Below are 15,029 nucleotides of genomic sequence, written 5' to 3'. Positions count from 1 at the left end.
AAAAAAGGAAAGCAGAATTAAAATAATTTAACCAATGTCTTATGGGTAATTTTTAATATATTTTAATCTTTATGATGTATCTTCTATATTTCTGAGGAAAGAGGTGAGACAACTCCACTAATCTGAAAGGACTTCCAGTCAGTAATCTGTCACTGCACCCTTAATGGAAACTAATTTCAAACAGGAAAGACTTGGATTTAAGTACATAATTCTTCTGAATTTTAGTCCTATAGTTTTGTGGCTTACCACTGAACTTCTGGTTCATTCTTCTCACTGGAGGAAGATTCCTTAATTGCACAGTTGTTGCCATTGTCCTCTGGAGCTGCATTATAAACAGTAGCTGGCAGTGGTAAAGGCAGGCTTGCAGTGTTATCAGTTTGCTCCCCATTTTCACCACTGTTGTTATACCCATCATTAGCACCATTGTTATTACTTGTATTTCCTCCACCAGCAGCATGAGGAGATACAGTAACCAGGGGGAAGTTCTCTGTCTTTGAGCCACTTTTTCGAGCTTCTCGTTGTCTCTTACGGTATTCTAACAAGGACACCTAAGGAGCAAGAAAACCCAGAAAACAAACATTAGAAGGGAAGTTTTACCTCTTTCATTTCTCAGTTTCAATTAAATGTATTATTTTAGTAAGACCATTTAATTGGTTCTAAAAGAAAATGAGGATAGATTAATTGAAGACATTTCACCACATCTGCAGTGAATTTACAGAGCACTGAGCTACTAAAAACTGTAAAGACAACGTTATAAAAAAGCTTCTGTCAAGAGAACAAGTACGTATTCTGCCTCATGGAATAAGCAGATGACACAAGTCAGCAAAAAGTTTACCTGTGGTTGTAGCTACAAGGGACAGTTTCTCCTGGAACTGCAGCATTAGTAAGAGTATACTGATACAGTAAAGCAAATTTCGAGAGGTCACATCCTGCTCTCAAGTCTGACTCCCTTGTATGAAAAACCCACTACCCTTCTGCTTCACTCTGCTGCATGTAACAAAGCTCTTCATACATTTTCCTTAACATACAGAATTTGCAACTTAAATTTTCATTCTTTCCCCAGAGTTTATTTTGAATTTCTGACTTTACTGCATGCTACAAGAGACTGATTAAGAACATATTCTTAAGCTAATTCTAAGTTTATTACCAAAAATGACACATGAAAAGTGGTTTCTACTTTATATATATGTACGAAAAATCCCTACGCAGACCTTCCACAGAATAGAAATCAGTTTAAATAGTAAGTTGTCATCAGTGAGAAAAAAAAAAGTTCCAACATTTTCACTATGAATCTTCAGAATTTGAAGCAAAGAGCTGAAATACTGACCTTCAGACCTACTTTATTCAGAAATTACACTAGTTTGGTGAAAATGACATTTAATATCTATAAATTCTCCTAGTTATCAACAACCTACTCTGAACCATACGACATCCAAACCAAGAAACTAACATGCAATAATGAAAAAAAATTAATGTTTAACTGGCTTACTCCTCAATAAAAGCTGTCATCCATTTTTACACACAGAGAAAAGCAAGGCAGCCTGCTTTGTTTGCAGTCCTAAGGGTTTTTCTTTGTTTGCTTTCAAACAGATCTCTATCCATTAGAGACTCAACCACATGTCAGGGTAAAAACAGAAGTACCTGATTTTTCATAAAAAAGTTCAGGTTAAGAACTGATCTTGCTTTCAAATAACTTTGTATTTCCACACCATGTGACAGAGACCCCTTGAAGAATATTGATTTAAAGAAAGCTTAAATGTTAAGAGCAGACAGACAAAGCCTTTGCGGTGTGGCCACTAGATACAGGACTGTACCGAAAAGGGAAAAACTTGTGCAATGGTGAGAGAAAAGAGCAAAACAAATGTCCACAGGAACACTGAAATATGAAAAAACCTCCTCCAAAGACCTGCCCTAGGATATTCCTGTCTTATGTGATCCTAGGAAAAAAAGGCTTTTATTTATTTCCTACAAAATTCCTGAATTCTCACCTTTCACCTTTGGTGAGATCTAGCCCCACTGCCACCTCCTTTTATACTGTCAAAGCCTGCAAATTTTTTTGTGTGTGTCTTTGGAAATCCTAAAACCCATTCCTTCAGCGATACAGATGCAATTTTCTCTGGTTGTTTCTTCAAACTGAAAATTTTAGACAGGAATCCTGGGATTCAGGGGTGACAGGGGGCAGCCACACCTTTTATTATTCAGGTATTAGTGTACCATCAGCCCTCATCAGTGACAATCTGGAAGAATCCAGAATCAGCAAGAGAAAGGAGGAAGATTACTGAAGCATGAAATGCTGCTGGGATTTGTTAAGATCGATTTAGCCTTCAGAAAAAGAAGAATGTGAAGTTACAGAAATTTTGGCTTATGTTTTCTTTTGGGGTTTGCCAAAACAGCAGGGCTACAGTAATACACACAGCATCTATAAAATTCTCAGGACCCTGACCAGGTAAGAACAGAATTCCTACCAATCTCGCTCTGTTTATGTCTCAGCCTGAAGCAAAGTAAACAAAAACCCAGTTCTGCTGGAGAACTGCTGAAGGAAGAATCCTGAGTGCTCCCCAGCAGGATGCTCCCTGCCCACAAGAGAGAAGGCACATACAAGGGGCTGTAATGTGACCAAAAAACCAAAACCCCATGGTGCATGTAACGTACACACACAGAAAATGCCCCTACCCCTCTCATCACTACTTCCATAAAGAAAATAAATCACATCTTTCAAACAAGAAAGAATACTACAGTCTTTGATTAGACAGAACTGGCAAGCTGTTGCTCTGGAGATCATTGCATTACATGTCTGTTGCCCTTCCTGCAAAGGGACTCTCACCTGACACTACAATGCAATCTAAGAGCTATGCAAAGCAACTTCCAATCCTGGTCTGAGTTGCCCATGACCACACCACTTACCCACAAGAACTGTTTCATGAGAGTAGCAAATTTAAATTGCACTTATTTTTCAAACACAGTATTTGATAAAAAAAACCCCAAACCAACAACCAAATTAAGTCAAGAAAAATATTGGAACTGAGTATTTCTGTGCAGTTCTGACTTTAAAGTCAGAGTATCCTAAATCTGTTAGTGCAATTTCTTGCAGTAATTCATAACAGATGTTCACGTATATCATCTCTATGATGCTATTATATATCCTGTATAATAGAACAGTGTAACACCAAATGGCATAAGCAAGCATTTTCAAACCTGAAAAGCAATTTATTGAGCAATTAATTTAAGACTCATATGAAATAGAAGTTAATTTGTATCTATTACTTGGAAAAAATAAATTTACTGATGGCTGTATGCAGCTTTACTCTTTGCCCTTCATTATTTCCCCTCAAAAATGTCTATTACACTGTAGTATGTAAAGATGAGCCACCAGCTGGTTTTTATTACATTAGGGCTCTCTCTGTTATGGAAGTATCATTAGCAGTTGACGAAAGGCAGACCAAATGATTCTTAAAATTATAACCTTTTTCTTTTGTGGAGGATTCTGGGGTGTGCAATTTCCATCCATCAAATTGTCGTTATTGACAGTCCTTCCAAAGCCAGGTGCAATTCCATCTTCTGAAGTACAAAAAACAGATGCTTCCATGAACATGCCTCTTCCATCATCTTGAATTGGGCACTTGGACTCGCTTATTCTGAATCCACCTCCTACCTCCAACTGATGTGAAGGGGTCAAGTCCCTCAAATTAGAATTCATTGAGAAATTTACACCTGTCCTGTCAGGACTTTTTACCCAGGAAGAATAAATTGTGCCCCGTCCACAATGAGCAGTTTCTAGTTGGCTGTTTGCATCAGTCCTATCATGTGTGGGGGCTTCCAGGTTTTTATGCAGTGCACTTTGCTCAATTACTTCGAGTCCCAGCTGGAGGTCTGACACAGATTCCATTTCTCCAGTGCACTGCCGTGTGACATCAGTCCTATTCCTTGGACTAGAATATCCAATAGTCTTTATTTCTTGCAGGCCCATTTCTGTCAGGCTGGAATTTCTGAAAGAATTCAGTGCTAGAATCGATGCTCTGTCATAACCCTGTGTGAAGAAAACACACATCAACTATTTTTTCACACTCCATCAAAACTGCAACTATTCTGACAATCAGCTGTGCCTCTAAGTGGGACTAAAAGCCTTAAAGTACCATGAATTTATCTGTTTTAAGAAACAATTCTACAGCCAGACACTTATTTCTACTATTCCCATGTATTAGGTTAAAGCATTTTAACAAAATGCACATTAATCAAAGTAAAAATAAACATTATTTGCCAGATTTTATGACTGGCAGAAGAAGAAGAGCAGTGGCAACAGCAGCAAGTCTCTGGCCAGGAAGTTACAAAGCACTTGCTTCAACTCAACATAAAAGAGATTCTCCTCAATGTCAAAACACTTATTTCAAAGAAGGAGAAAAGTTTTTCCAAGACACTTTTTAATTTTGAGACAAAGTAGGACACATGCATTCTGCACACTGGGAGTACCCAGGCACATTCCAACAGCGCTTGATGCTTCTCAATTAATCCACCTAAGCCCGTTTACTACCTTTGTGCTCTGCTCTCTCACTCTGAGCATAACTGGGATCAACAAAAACAATTAAGAGATGCTGGTAACAAGGAGAAATGCTAGTCTGAATCTAACTACAGCCTGGAAAGCAAAGTGTTCTTTTTCGGTCCTTCTCTGGAAATTACAGTAGTTACTCCTTTCCATTACAGTCATGAGGAGTTTTAAATGATACGGAAAAAGAAAGAAATCAGTTTAAAATAGAGAATGTAACAGGTAAAGTGGAAATAAAAAGCAGTACGCAAATAACCTACAGGGAATTTACCCTTTACATTGTAAGAAACTTGTAATGGCTGGTGAACAGCATTTACTAAGAACAGTGCAGCCATACAGGTGAAATCAAGATACCCTTTGCAGGTTTGTGCATGTTTCCTTACCTCTTGACTGTAAGCTCGCCTTTTTATTTCTGGGGAACTGTCAGGTGAGGAAATATTCTAAATAAAGAAGAAGAAATTGCAAGTCAATTTATTTTTTACCTTGGAGAAACATAAATCCCCCCTTTGTAAGAGGAGTACAAATACCGATTGACACTGGAATGTCCAAACACATTCTCCGAACACATTAAAATTCTTCATAAATCTCACCTCAAAGTGCATGGTATTTCCATGTATACATGGAGTTACAGGAGTAACTGGTGAATATATGGGTTTGTAACCATTTCTACAAGCTTCATCTTCTGTTTTTACCCTAGGAGGAGTAGCAAACAAGGATGGCTCGGAGGCAGTGATGTCAGCATGGGTTGGTGTGGCATAGGGAGAAGGAGTAGGTGTGGAGGTTTCTGAGAATGCAGACTCCAACAGCTGATACAGTCTTCGCTTTTTCAGTGGTGTGGTTAGATCTGTGTGTTAAAATTAGAAAAAAGTTGGAAGATATCTAGATACAGCGATCACTTACAGTTGTCACTTTATGTAATGAAATTACGAATTCCACATTAAAAACCTGCATAGTTACAAAAATCTTTTAAGGGCAGGCTTCCTGACAGATGAACTTTTAACAGCCTACAGACTTCCTGAAAAATAAACTCTTTAACAGCCTACGGATATATCAGTAACTGAAATCTGTGTGTTAAGATGCTGGGAAGAACTGTCTGTGTCTCCAGAAAAGGGAAAGTCAACTTCTATGCATTTTTAAGACTGTTCAGCTAAAAAGTGGAGATTGTAAGTTCAGGACTGTAAACAGCAATCATATGACAGGTTCCATATCCTTATGGAAGTGTGTTTAGTTTTTAGTCCATTCCCATTTTCTATTATGCCTACAAGCTTTTCCCCTGTGTGCTACACAGGCCTAATGAGTTTTAAAGGAATCTAAATATACAGAACAGCATGGAAAGTAATTTAACACCTGATCTCTTACTATTAACAGTCAAAACCCTTAGTCTTTTGTTGACTGTAAATGCCATGAGATATGGTGGTTTCTTATCTAACATTAAAGGGGGGAAAAATCCCAAGCCCTATGCAATGAAGTATTTCTTTCAAAGAAAGTAACATCACTTTAAAAAACACAGTTCTCCACATTCAGCTACTTTGATATAACTCTTATGCAGTGTACTAGTAAAAGTTTCACACCTGTTAAGGAACAGCTGTCATTCAGTAATAGCGGACTTTTATGTTCACCATTGATGGCTGGACTTCTAGATCTCTCTTGTGATGGTGAATTAAATCTATCAATCATTGTTGAATTTTCTTCTTCCAAAGCCTGCTTCAACCAACGCTGTAAGACAACAAGTTCACATTAGTGACTTTGAAGTTTAATGACGAACATTTCAAAACGCATGTCACCACTGAAATGGTTTGCCAACCAGCTTTTCTTCTGCCTAAATTTATGCTAGCAAATAGATTTCTTTTTAATTAATATGGGATGGGGAACCATAGCAAAGGGAAGCATTACCTTCTTACAAGAGCCAGTAATGTTTTCCACAGGTTCTTTTTTCCTCCTTTTTTCTGAAAGGAATGGTGAAGTAAAACGAATATAGTGCTTTGGAGTTGAATAAACATGTGGACTGTAAGTGAGACCAGGTAAAGAATTCAGCTGAGTAGCCAGAACTTCAGGGTCTGTAGTTATGCGTAGAGGCCTTTCTGGTAGACTGTCTGTAGGTTTCCCTGCTTTATCACTCTTTTCACTTAACCATTCACTGACCAAGTGCTAAACAGAGAGAGAAAAGAAATTACTGTTTTATGAGGGTTTTTATTAGTGGCATTTAAAAATTTTTTAGTCTAATTATTCATCTCATCAACCATTACACAAATGAAACAGTTAGTGTCCAGGCTGCAAGTTTAAAAATACACAGGGAGAATGAGGACAGTTTCACTGAAATAATGGGGATAGCAGAAGAAATCACTACAGATTTGTTTACATACCAGTTTGGGGCGTTATTTTTTTGTTGTTGTTGGTTTTTTTTGTTCTTCTTGTTGTTGTAAACTACATTTAGTTCTTCTGAATTTAATTCTCACTGAACATACTATACAAGTGCCCCTATCAACTGTACTTAAGAATGTCAATTTAGTAATAAAATTCCAAAGCAAATTTTAAACTTGTGCCTGAGCAACTAGGTTGAGGAGAAATGTTGTAACATTAATATAACAAACTTAAACTCCTCATCAGATTTCTGTACTGTCAGGACTGTGCCTCAGTCAACATCTCAGGCAGGTGCCTTGAACATGAATCTTCAACTGTAACTGTATTAAATTATAACACATGGACTAAGGCACATTAGTCAAAAAAGGGTTTTCTTTATGTAGTTCAGTGTTTTAAAAAACATGCCAGTGGATTTGAGTTTCTATTAACAGATAAACTAACCTCCTAAATTTTACAATGATTCAAAATTAAGGACATGCAAAAATAGCACACTAAATAATAATAATGTGATAGTAAGGCTTTAACACAGATTATCACAATATATTTAAGTTGCTTGTCTTTTACAAACCTATTTAATTAATTTTTAAAGCAGGACTTTCTCTGCTCTTAGAGTACACTGAGTGCAATGTGATGAGACACTTCACAGATATTCATCCTTAATACTATGAAACAACAAAGAAGTGCAGTAAAGTTCAGACTTGGGACATCTTTGTTCCTTCCTGCTATGCAACACAGAAGAAAGGAAGAAAGATCCTAGTCTTCCCTCTCATAAGAATTTAATAGTGATGCAATAAGCAGTGTTACAGGACGACTCAGGTGCCTCTTGAAAAAAAAAAAATCTAACGTGTGTTTGGGGGCTTAAGATAAAAACATCTTGAAACTGTTATTGTTCATTTGACAAGAAGTTTCAACCTATGACTTCCTTCCCCTTTCCCTCCACTATATGAAATTTCCAGAACTTCTTGTAAATCAAGCTACAAACACTTTTTAATGCAGTCTGTAGAATTTCAAAGCAGAAAGTTTTACTGCTTTATTCACACTTGCAGATTTAAGATTTTTAAGTGTCTTTAAATATTGTGCCATTTCTTAGAAGTTTTCTTGCAATGTAGTCCAATGGAAAAAACCTTAAAAACAAAACACTAAAGAAGAATGTTCTCTCCAAACATGCACATAAATTTTGGGTGTTTAAACCCATTCACTTCAGAACAGACATTTTAAAAGTACTAGAAGTTAATTATTTCCTTGGAGATATTCTGCTTGCTATCTGAAGCATACAATGAACAAAGGACGGAAAGGTAACTTATTTCCCTGGGTTTTTTTATTTAAATTAAGTATGTTTTGGTTATGTGTAGTATTTCAATCCATTTAGAAAGCCCATTTAGGAAACGTTTTATTCCAAAATTGCTCTGAAAGATGTATTTTGGACGTCTCTTAAAATCCAAAAGAACTTCTACCAGAGGATGTTACAAACTTTAATCTATTACCAGTGACTGGCTATACAATGGTGATTTTTAAAGAAATGAGTCAACGTTTAAAAAAAAAAAAAAAAGCAGTTGCATACAGATGAAGCAGTCTGTAATTTTTTAGAACTCTGTTAAAGTCCATTCTCTTCTCCCCATAGCTCAAGACACATACCTTCTTTGTTTTAGGATACTTAGTAGGGCATTTACTAAGTGCTGGAGCTTCTGTTTCAGTAACCATTTCTGTAACAACAGTTTCCGCTTCAGGCTCAGCTACGAGTGCAGCATTCTCAGCTTCATTATGTTGTGAAGTTACTTCCACGTCAGGAGAAGATGGCTGGATATCTGAACACATGCTGACAGTTCTGTGCCGTCTGCGCTGCTGTCCAATGTGAGTCCTACTCCGTGAGAAGCTTTTTCTCTGTTTAGCTCTATTAACTTTGGCTGGGGTAGGCTTGGTGGCAGTTTCTTCTTTTGCAGGTTCCTGGTACAACACAGAAGTCTCATAAACAGATCCCACACACATTTAGAGCTATCTATCTTTCTTAGATGAAAATGTCAGTTCCCTCTTCTTTTACAGGTCCAAAAAGCCTCTAATTTTTATTGTCAGAACTATGATATTTCAGAGATAATATTTCTCTCCTTCTTAAAGTCAAATGAGAAGATTTCACGTATTTTCCTCCCAAGCACTTGTAGAGTACTCACACACACCAGTCAGACCAGGACAGATTTGTGTAAGAACTGACACACCGCATTAATTTATCTGTAAGCTCGAAATCAACTGCTTACATCATGATGTCTTTCAGTCCAATATTCTTTCTGCAATGTATAGTTTACTAAGTATTTAGCCCTGCACAAAAGGTACTTCACAGAATGTTGACAGGAACCGTTCAGGGAAACGACCTGAACTGACAACCTGTATGAGTATTTGCAAACCAAGAAGCATCCAGCAACAATAGGGTAAATAACTGTTTATAAGACATTAGGTATCATCTGCAAGAACTCAGAAGAAAATACACTTTAATAACTTCTTTCCTTTAAAATAACAGAAAGGATTATAATGTGTTCCTTAATAAACCACCAAAGAAGCAAATTGTTCTCCACTGGTTATAGACAGTGCCTAAGGAAAGCCCCCTCCTGTGGCTAAAGTCAACACTGGTAAATGCTTCTATCCTGAACTTCAAAGACAGACTGAATTACACAGCTGGGGGGTGTGTGCATGTCTGCATAAATTCATGTAATAGATATTCCTCATTAAATAATTCTATATGTGTCTTATTAGGAAAAAAATTTAGGAGCTAATATAATGTCGAAGAACCACCCAGATTTTGGTCAAATGTATTTGAGTTCAGAGGGAGGAAAAAAAAAATGTATTCATATGTCTTGAAGTGCAGTTCGACATCCAAACTGACAAAATATGCAATGTTAAAAGCTAGATTTAAAATAAAGCTCCAGATAACTACCTGAATAAATTCAGCATCATTGAGAATCTGTGCTTCCTTGCATTCCGATTTAACCTCCGTTTTTGCTGTGCTGATTCTTTCCAAAGCCTGTTCTCTTCTTTTTTCTCGTTTTTCTAGTCTGGCAAAAGCTTGCAGGATAGCTTCCATTTTCCGTTCTTCTCTTGTCTGATGGATTTAACAATAATCATTATCAATTTCGGTCATAATCTTTCATGCATATAAATATGTAATTAAATACTCTCCCCCTATTTTTTAAAGTACTTCAGAACGTGTTAAACATATGTTGACATGAAGATAAAGTTCAGCAGAAGCTCAGATTAAAGGGAGATGTTACAATCACTGCAATTACTAGAGACTGCTGAGGGAAGGTCTGCAATCAGACCAACCCTGACAAAAAAACAAGTTACAGATTTAAGAACGTGCTAAAAATGTTTGAATGCCTAACAAAAACCTCCATATTTTTAAATGCTGCTTTTTGTAACACTGTTCTACCAACCTCTAAAAGACAGGATTTCTGGGGTTTTTTAAGTTGGGAACTCAAATAGAATAGCCAAAACACTAATTCCCAACACTCTCTCTAAAAATGACCATCACAAATAGCACACAATAGTAAAGAACAAATAATTAAATCTAAGAAAAACACTGTAGAAATCATCTAAAGGCAGTTAAAAAGTAATAGACAGTTGAAGATAAAAGCAGGTTTTGTCAGAAAGCAGGGATGAACCCAGATGAAATGTTCTCAAATAGCAACTCTTGCATTTTAAGGGTAAGTTCATGTAAGGATCTGACTTCACACATACTCGGATTCTACACGCCTACAAAAAGGCAGCAATTAGCACGGGAATAGCAGGTGTCACTAAGCCTCAGTGATGACTTTAGGCAGCTACTTGCTTCCCAACTTACCATCTTCCTTTTCCTTTCTGCAATCTGCTCCTCTGATTCCATTTCTACTTCATTGCTAATGGGAGTTTTTTCTTCTATATCATCAATAAAATCTGGCTCCTGAAAGATGGAAACGACTGTTTTACAGAAGCTCTACTCCTCTCGCAAACTACGGAAAACTAAAAGCTACACAGAACTAAGATTTCTCAGATCATTACATCAAAAGTAATGTTAAACAGTTAATAGCTGCTCTGCAAAATAAGTTCATAATTTATGTGTCGCAGACCTCTTCCAACAGCTCTTTCAAATACGGATATATTAAAAGACAGATCAATTTAAAATTTACCATCATGGTACATTACCAGGTGGCTTTACCATACTATCTGCCCATTATCCAGTATTTAGCTTCAGCTGGGAGGATTAAGGTATGTTTTGAATTAAACACAGAGCTGCAGAGCTCTATTAAACATGGAGCTAGCTGCATTCAACACTTAGTATTCTGGGTTGGAGTTTTGTTACAGGAGCAGGGCTAATTATTGCCATGTTTAAAATACTCTGCTCCTAAGTAACAGAGACAACTAATCAAAAGGCACTTCAGGATGAACTGAGCTCCTGAAAGCACGACACGAGGCATTCACATTAGAGAGCCACAAAGAAATTCAGAGGAAAAAAGTATAGTTAAAAGTGGTATGGGAACCAACATATTTTTAAATACAATCAAATATTAAGGAAAATTGAGAACAGTATACAAAATTCTGAATAGATTTTCCACCATTCTGACTTCTGATAGATCTCCATATCCCTTTTCAGTGACTTATTAAAATTCCTTTAGTAGCTACACAAGGAGAGTATCTGTGTTTAAAAGTTTTTATTTCTGAGCATCTTTGTGTCAATACCTGATTATTAGAAATGGACAGCCTGAGAGGAGAGAGCTTTCTCTGCTTATTATCTGTGATTTTCATTTTAGTGGCTGCTCCTTCACAGTCCAATGTGATGTTCTGATTTTGAGTCTCCTTTTCTCTTGAAACATCTTTCTCCTTCTTTCCCTTTTTCCTTCTGGTTTCATATCCAGTATTGATGTTTTCTGTAGGCTCAGAACGTCTGAGAACTGGACATTCAGGATTTTCTTTGAGGCAAGCACAATCCACTTTGTATTTACTGCAAGTAATTAAATGCAAGAAGGTGTATTTGATTAGGCTGTACAGCAAGGAGATCTTTCAATACTAAATCACATAAGCTGATGTACTTCACATCAGACATCTGCTGTAATGTAAACCAACCACATTAAAAAGCAGGTGACTCAAGTTTTCACCATGATATACAACACTGCTGTAACTCAAAAATCCCATCTACTGGTTAACTGGTTGGCTGCCACACAGAATTCTTTTAAATTCAGTTCAGTATTTGCTTAAAAGACAGAAGATATCTAAAATCTGAGTATAATCCTAGGTGGAAATACAACCACCACAAAATGAACAGATGCACGAAAGGCAGAGTTCTTTCTTTATGCCAAGACAGACACAATTTACAGAACGAGCACAGTGAACTCAAGAGTCACTTGCACAATTTTAAGCTGCACTTGGATACATAGGAAATGTTATTCAAACACATTCAACTGACAGAGTTGTCAGCTGGAGGTACTAAACACAACTACGATGCATTTTTAAAAGGATAAATAACAAACCCCAAAAAAACTATTAACCAGCAATTTCTCAGGTTCTCTTCACATGAGAAATCAGAGCCATACAAATGCTCATTTTGGAAGGGACCTTAGAGATTATCTGCTTCCAAACCCCCTGCCATGAGCAGAGATGCCACTCACTTGCTCAGGACCCCATCCAACCGGGCCCTGAACACTTCTCCAATTTTTTTAGCTTAGATTAGATATTAGGAAGAAATTCTTTGCTGTGAGGGTGGTGAGGCACCAGAACATACTGCCCAGAGAGGTTGTGGATTCCCCATCCCTGGAAGCATGCAAGGCCAGGCTGGACGGGGCTCTGAGTAACTTGGTCTAGTGGGAGGTGTCCAAGACTGGAGGACTGGAATTGGATGATCTTTTAAGATCCCTTCTGACCCAAACCATTCTATCATTCTATTATCTTATAGTTGAAAACTATTCTCCCCTTTCCTATCACTATCTGCTCATGTAAGAAGTCCCTCTCCCCCTCCTTTTTTTTTTAAGCCCCCTTTAAGAACTGGAACGCTGCAATGAGGTCTCCCCTGATACTTCTCTTCTCCAGGCTGAACAACCCCAGTTCTCTCAGCCTTGTCTTCATAGGAGAGGTTCTCAGACTTCTGACCATCTTTGTGGCCCTCCTCTGGATCTGCTCTAACAGGTCCACAACTTTCCTGCACCAAGGACTCCCGACCTGGATGCAGTACTCCAGGATCTCAAAAACACAGCAGAGGGGGAGAATCACTTCTCTCAATCTGCTGGTCACACTGCTTTGATGCTGCTGAGCTTGTGGTTGGCTTTCGGGCTGCAGGCACATGCTGCTGGCTCATGTCCAGCTTTTCACCCACGAGAACCTACAAGTCCTTCTCTGCAGGACTGCCCTCAACGAGTTCTTCTCCCAGTCTGTACTGGGACTGCCCCAACCCAGGTGCAGGGAGACTTGCAGGAGGTTCATGTGTTTTCAATTCTAAAGTCATGCCCCCCTGGACAGCATCCTGTCCTTCTGTTGTATCAACTGCACCACTCAGCTTCCAGTCATCTGCAAACTTGTTGAGGGTGCACTTGATCTCACTGCCTATGTCACTGATAAAGATATTAAAGAGGGACATAGAACAATTCTTATAAGTGCCAGGTTTCCTGAGGCAGTCTGAACCAAAGCTGATTAATACAGGTAGTACTCTGTGGTCATACTTAGTTCAGGTCAGGTAGCAAAGGCACGTCCACACAGTACTGCATCCAAGTTGGCTTAAAAGAGCAGACCACAGAAGTGCAGTGTGTGCGCACACACACACTGTTTACTGTAAATGCAGTGCCTAAGGAGCCCTGTGTTATTAGAGCATGCCACAAAGTAAAAGACATAAAACCAAAGCCATTCTGAATTGCAAAGCAACCAAATGAGCATTTGATGTATTTTAGAACATCATTCTCAAATACTCACCAATTTCCATAATCAAAATCAAATGCTATGGTAATCTCTGCTCCCTTTGGAATGTTATGGATGGAGTAAATATAAAGATGAATTGTTCCATCTTCAATTACGTGCCTCACCTATATTCAAGGGAATATCATATTATCATGAGTTACTTTCTTCTTTTCTGTGTATAACAGTTGTAGGGATTGCTTAAATTATCAAAGGAAAAGGGGACTTCTAAGTAAATAAAACCTAATTTAACTTCATATATATGCTCACCTCTGCATTTGGTGTACATGAACGCCTGATAAATCGAGCTTCATTCCCAAAAGTCCTTGCATCAACACACATTTCTAGCCCATGGAATTTGGAATAAAATAAAACAAATGGGTAGGGCCTGAAAAACATACAAGAAAACCAGTAGTTTTATCATTTTAAAGACGCTAAATAGCACTTATTCTTCACATTAGTCATGTGCTCTTTGACACGATAACATGCTGTTTGACACAATACACCAAATTTGTGGGTTAATCTAAGAATGACATGTTTGCATTTAAGCTTCATGATTTTAACTGGTACATTCCCCAAATTTATTCTCAGAATACCTCAAGTTGGAATTACAGTACCTTAAGCATAGGATCTAAAGGGAGAACAGTAATAGGTCAACCACCAGACATGGAAGACACGAGGTTAAGATTTATGAGATTTCTTAAAACTTCTGACAGGCTCTGAGATGAAACTCAGAAATTTATACACCACGTAGAACCATATAAAAAAAGTAATACCTCCATGCGCTTGGCTAACACCTGCAGCACCACTAGCACCTAACCCTCCTGAAGCAAGGAGACATTCAAATAATTCACCAGGACATGGTTTAAGTTCTGCTATTGCAAACGCCAGGGAACCCGTCCATCTTTACTGAGCTAAAGCCATGTGTTCTATCTCCTCCAATGGGCCTCTTGAAAATTCCCAACTAGGTGTGTCCATGCAGTTAGTGGCAGCATTGAAAACAACCCACAGAAAGAAGGCAGCAGTCATGCATGGCTCAATAATTTAACCAATCAGAGAACTCCGGCAGTAAAGTGACCCCAAGTCAACCATTGTCCAATTTCATTCTCAGCCTGATGGACTTAAAATCTGTTTTTCTCACAAAAGATAATGTCTTTGCCATTAACTTACAAATTATTTTAGGATGACAGAACCTGTCAACCCCTGGTTTAAGGTACAAAACTACCCA

General features: G+C 37.9%; 1 protein-coding gene across 7 annotated transcripts in view; it reads right to left on the bottom strand.

Moving 5' to 3' along the window:
• Positions 1–15,029, bottom strand: part of KMT2E (lysine methyltransferase 2E) — a 62,167-nt gene that overhangs the window by 9,925 nt on the left and 37,213 nt on the right. For all 7 annotated transcript variants that reach the window (XM_032687834.1, XM_032687833.1, XM_032687832.1 and 4 more), the window contains 12 exons: positions 14,072–14,189; positions 13,820–13,929; positions 11,603–11,864; positions 10,728–10,826; positions 9,825–9,989; positions 8,537–8,845; positions 6,434–6,688; positions 6,112–6,256; positions 5,131–5,384; positions 4,924–4,980; positions 3,464–4,027; positions 247–548 (listed from right to left, as the gene is read on the bottom strand). In XM_032687834.1, the coding sequence (XP_032543725.1) occupies positions 247–548; positions 3,464–4,027; positions 4,924–4,980; positions 5,131–5,384; positions 6,112–6,256; positions 6,434–6,688; positions 8,537–8,845; positions 9,825–9,989; positions 10,728–10,826; positions 11,603–11,864; positions 13,820–13,929; positions 14,072–14,189 (2,640 nt within the window). The remainder of the gene's footprint in view (positions 1–246; positions 549–3,463; positions 4,028–4,923; positions 4,981–5,130; positions 5,385–6,111; positions 6,257–6,433; positions 6,689–8,536; positions 8,846–9,824; positions 9,990–10,727; positions 10,827–11,602; positions 11,865–13,819; positions 13,930–14,071; positions 14,190–15,029) is intronic.

This window comes from Chiroxiphia lanceolata, chromosome 5 (genome assembly GCF_009829145.1).
Source record: "Chiroxiphia lanceolata isolate bChiLan1 chromosome 5, bChiLan1.pri, whole genome shotgun sequence".
Taxonomy (NCBI): Eukaryota; Metazoa; Chordata; class Aves; order Passeriformes; family Pipridae; genus Chiroxiphia; species Chiroxiphia lanceolata.
Note: the sequence above shows the minus strand (reverse complement) of the source record. Positions and strands in the feature narration are given on the sequence as shown.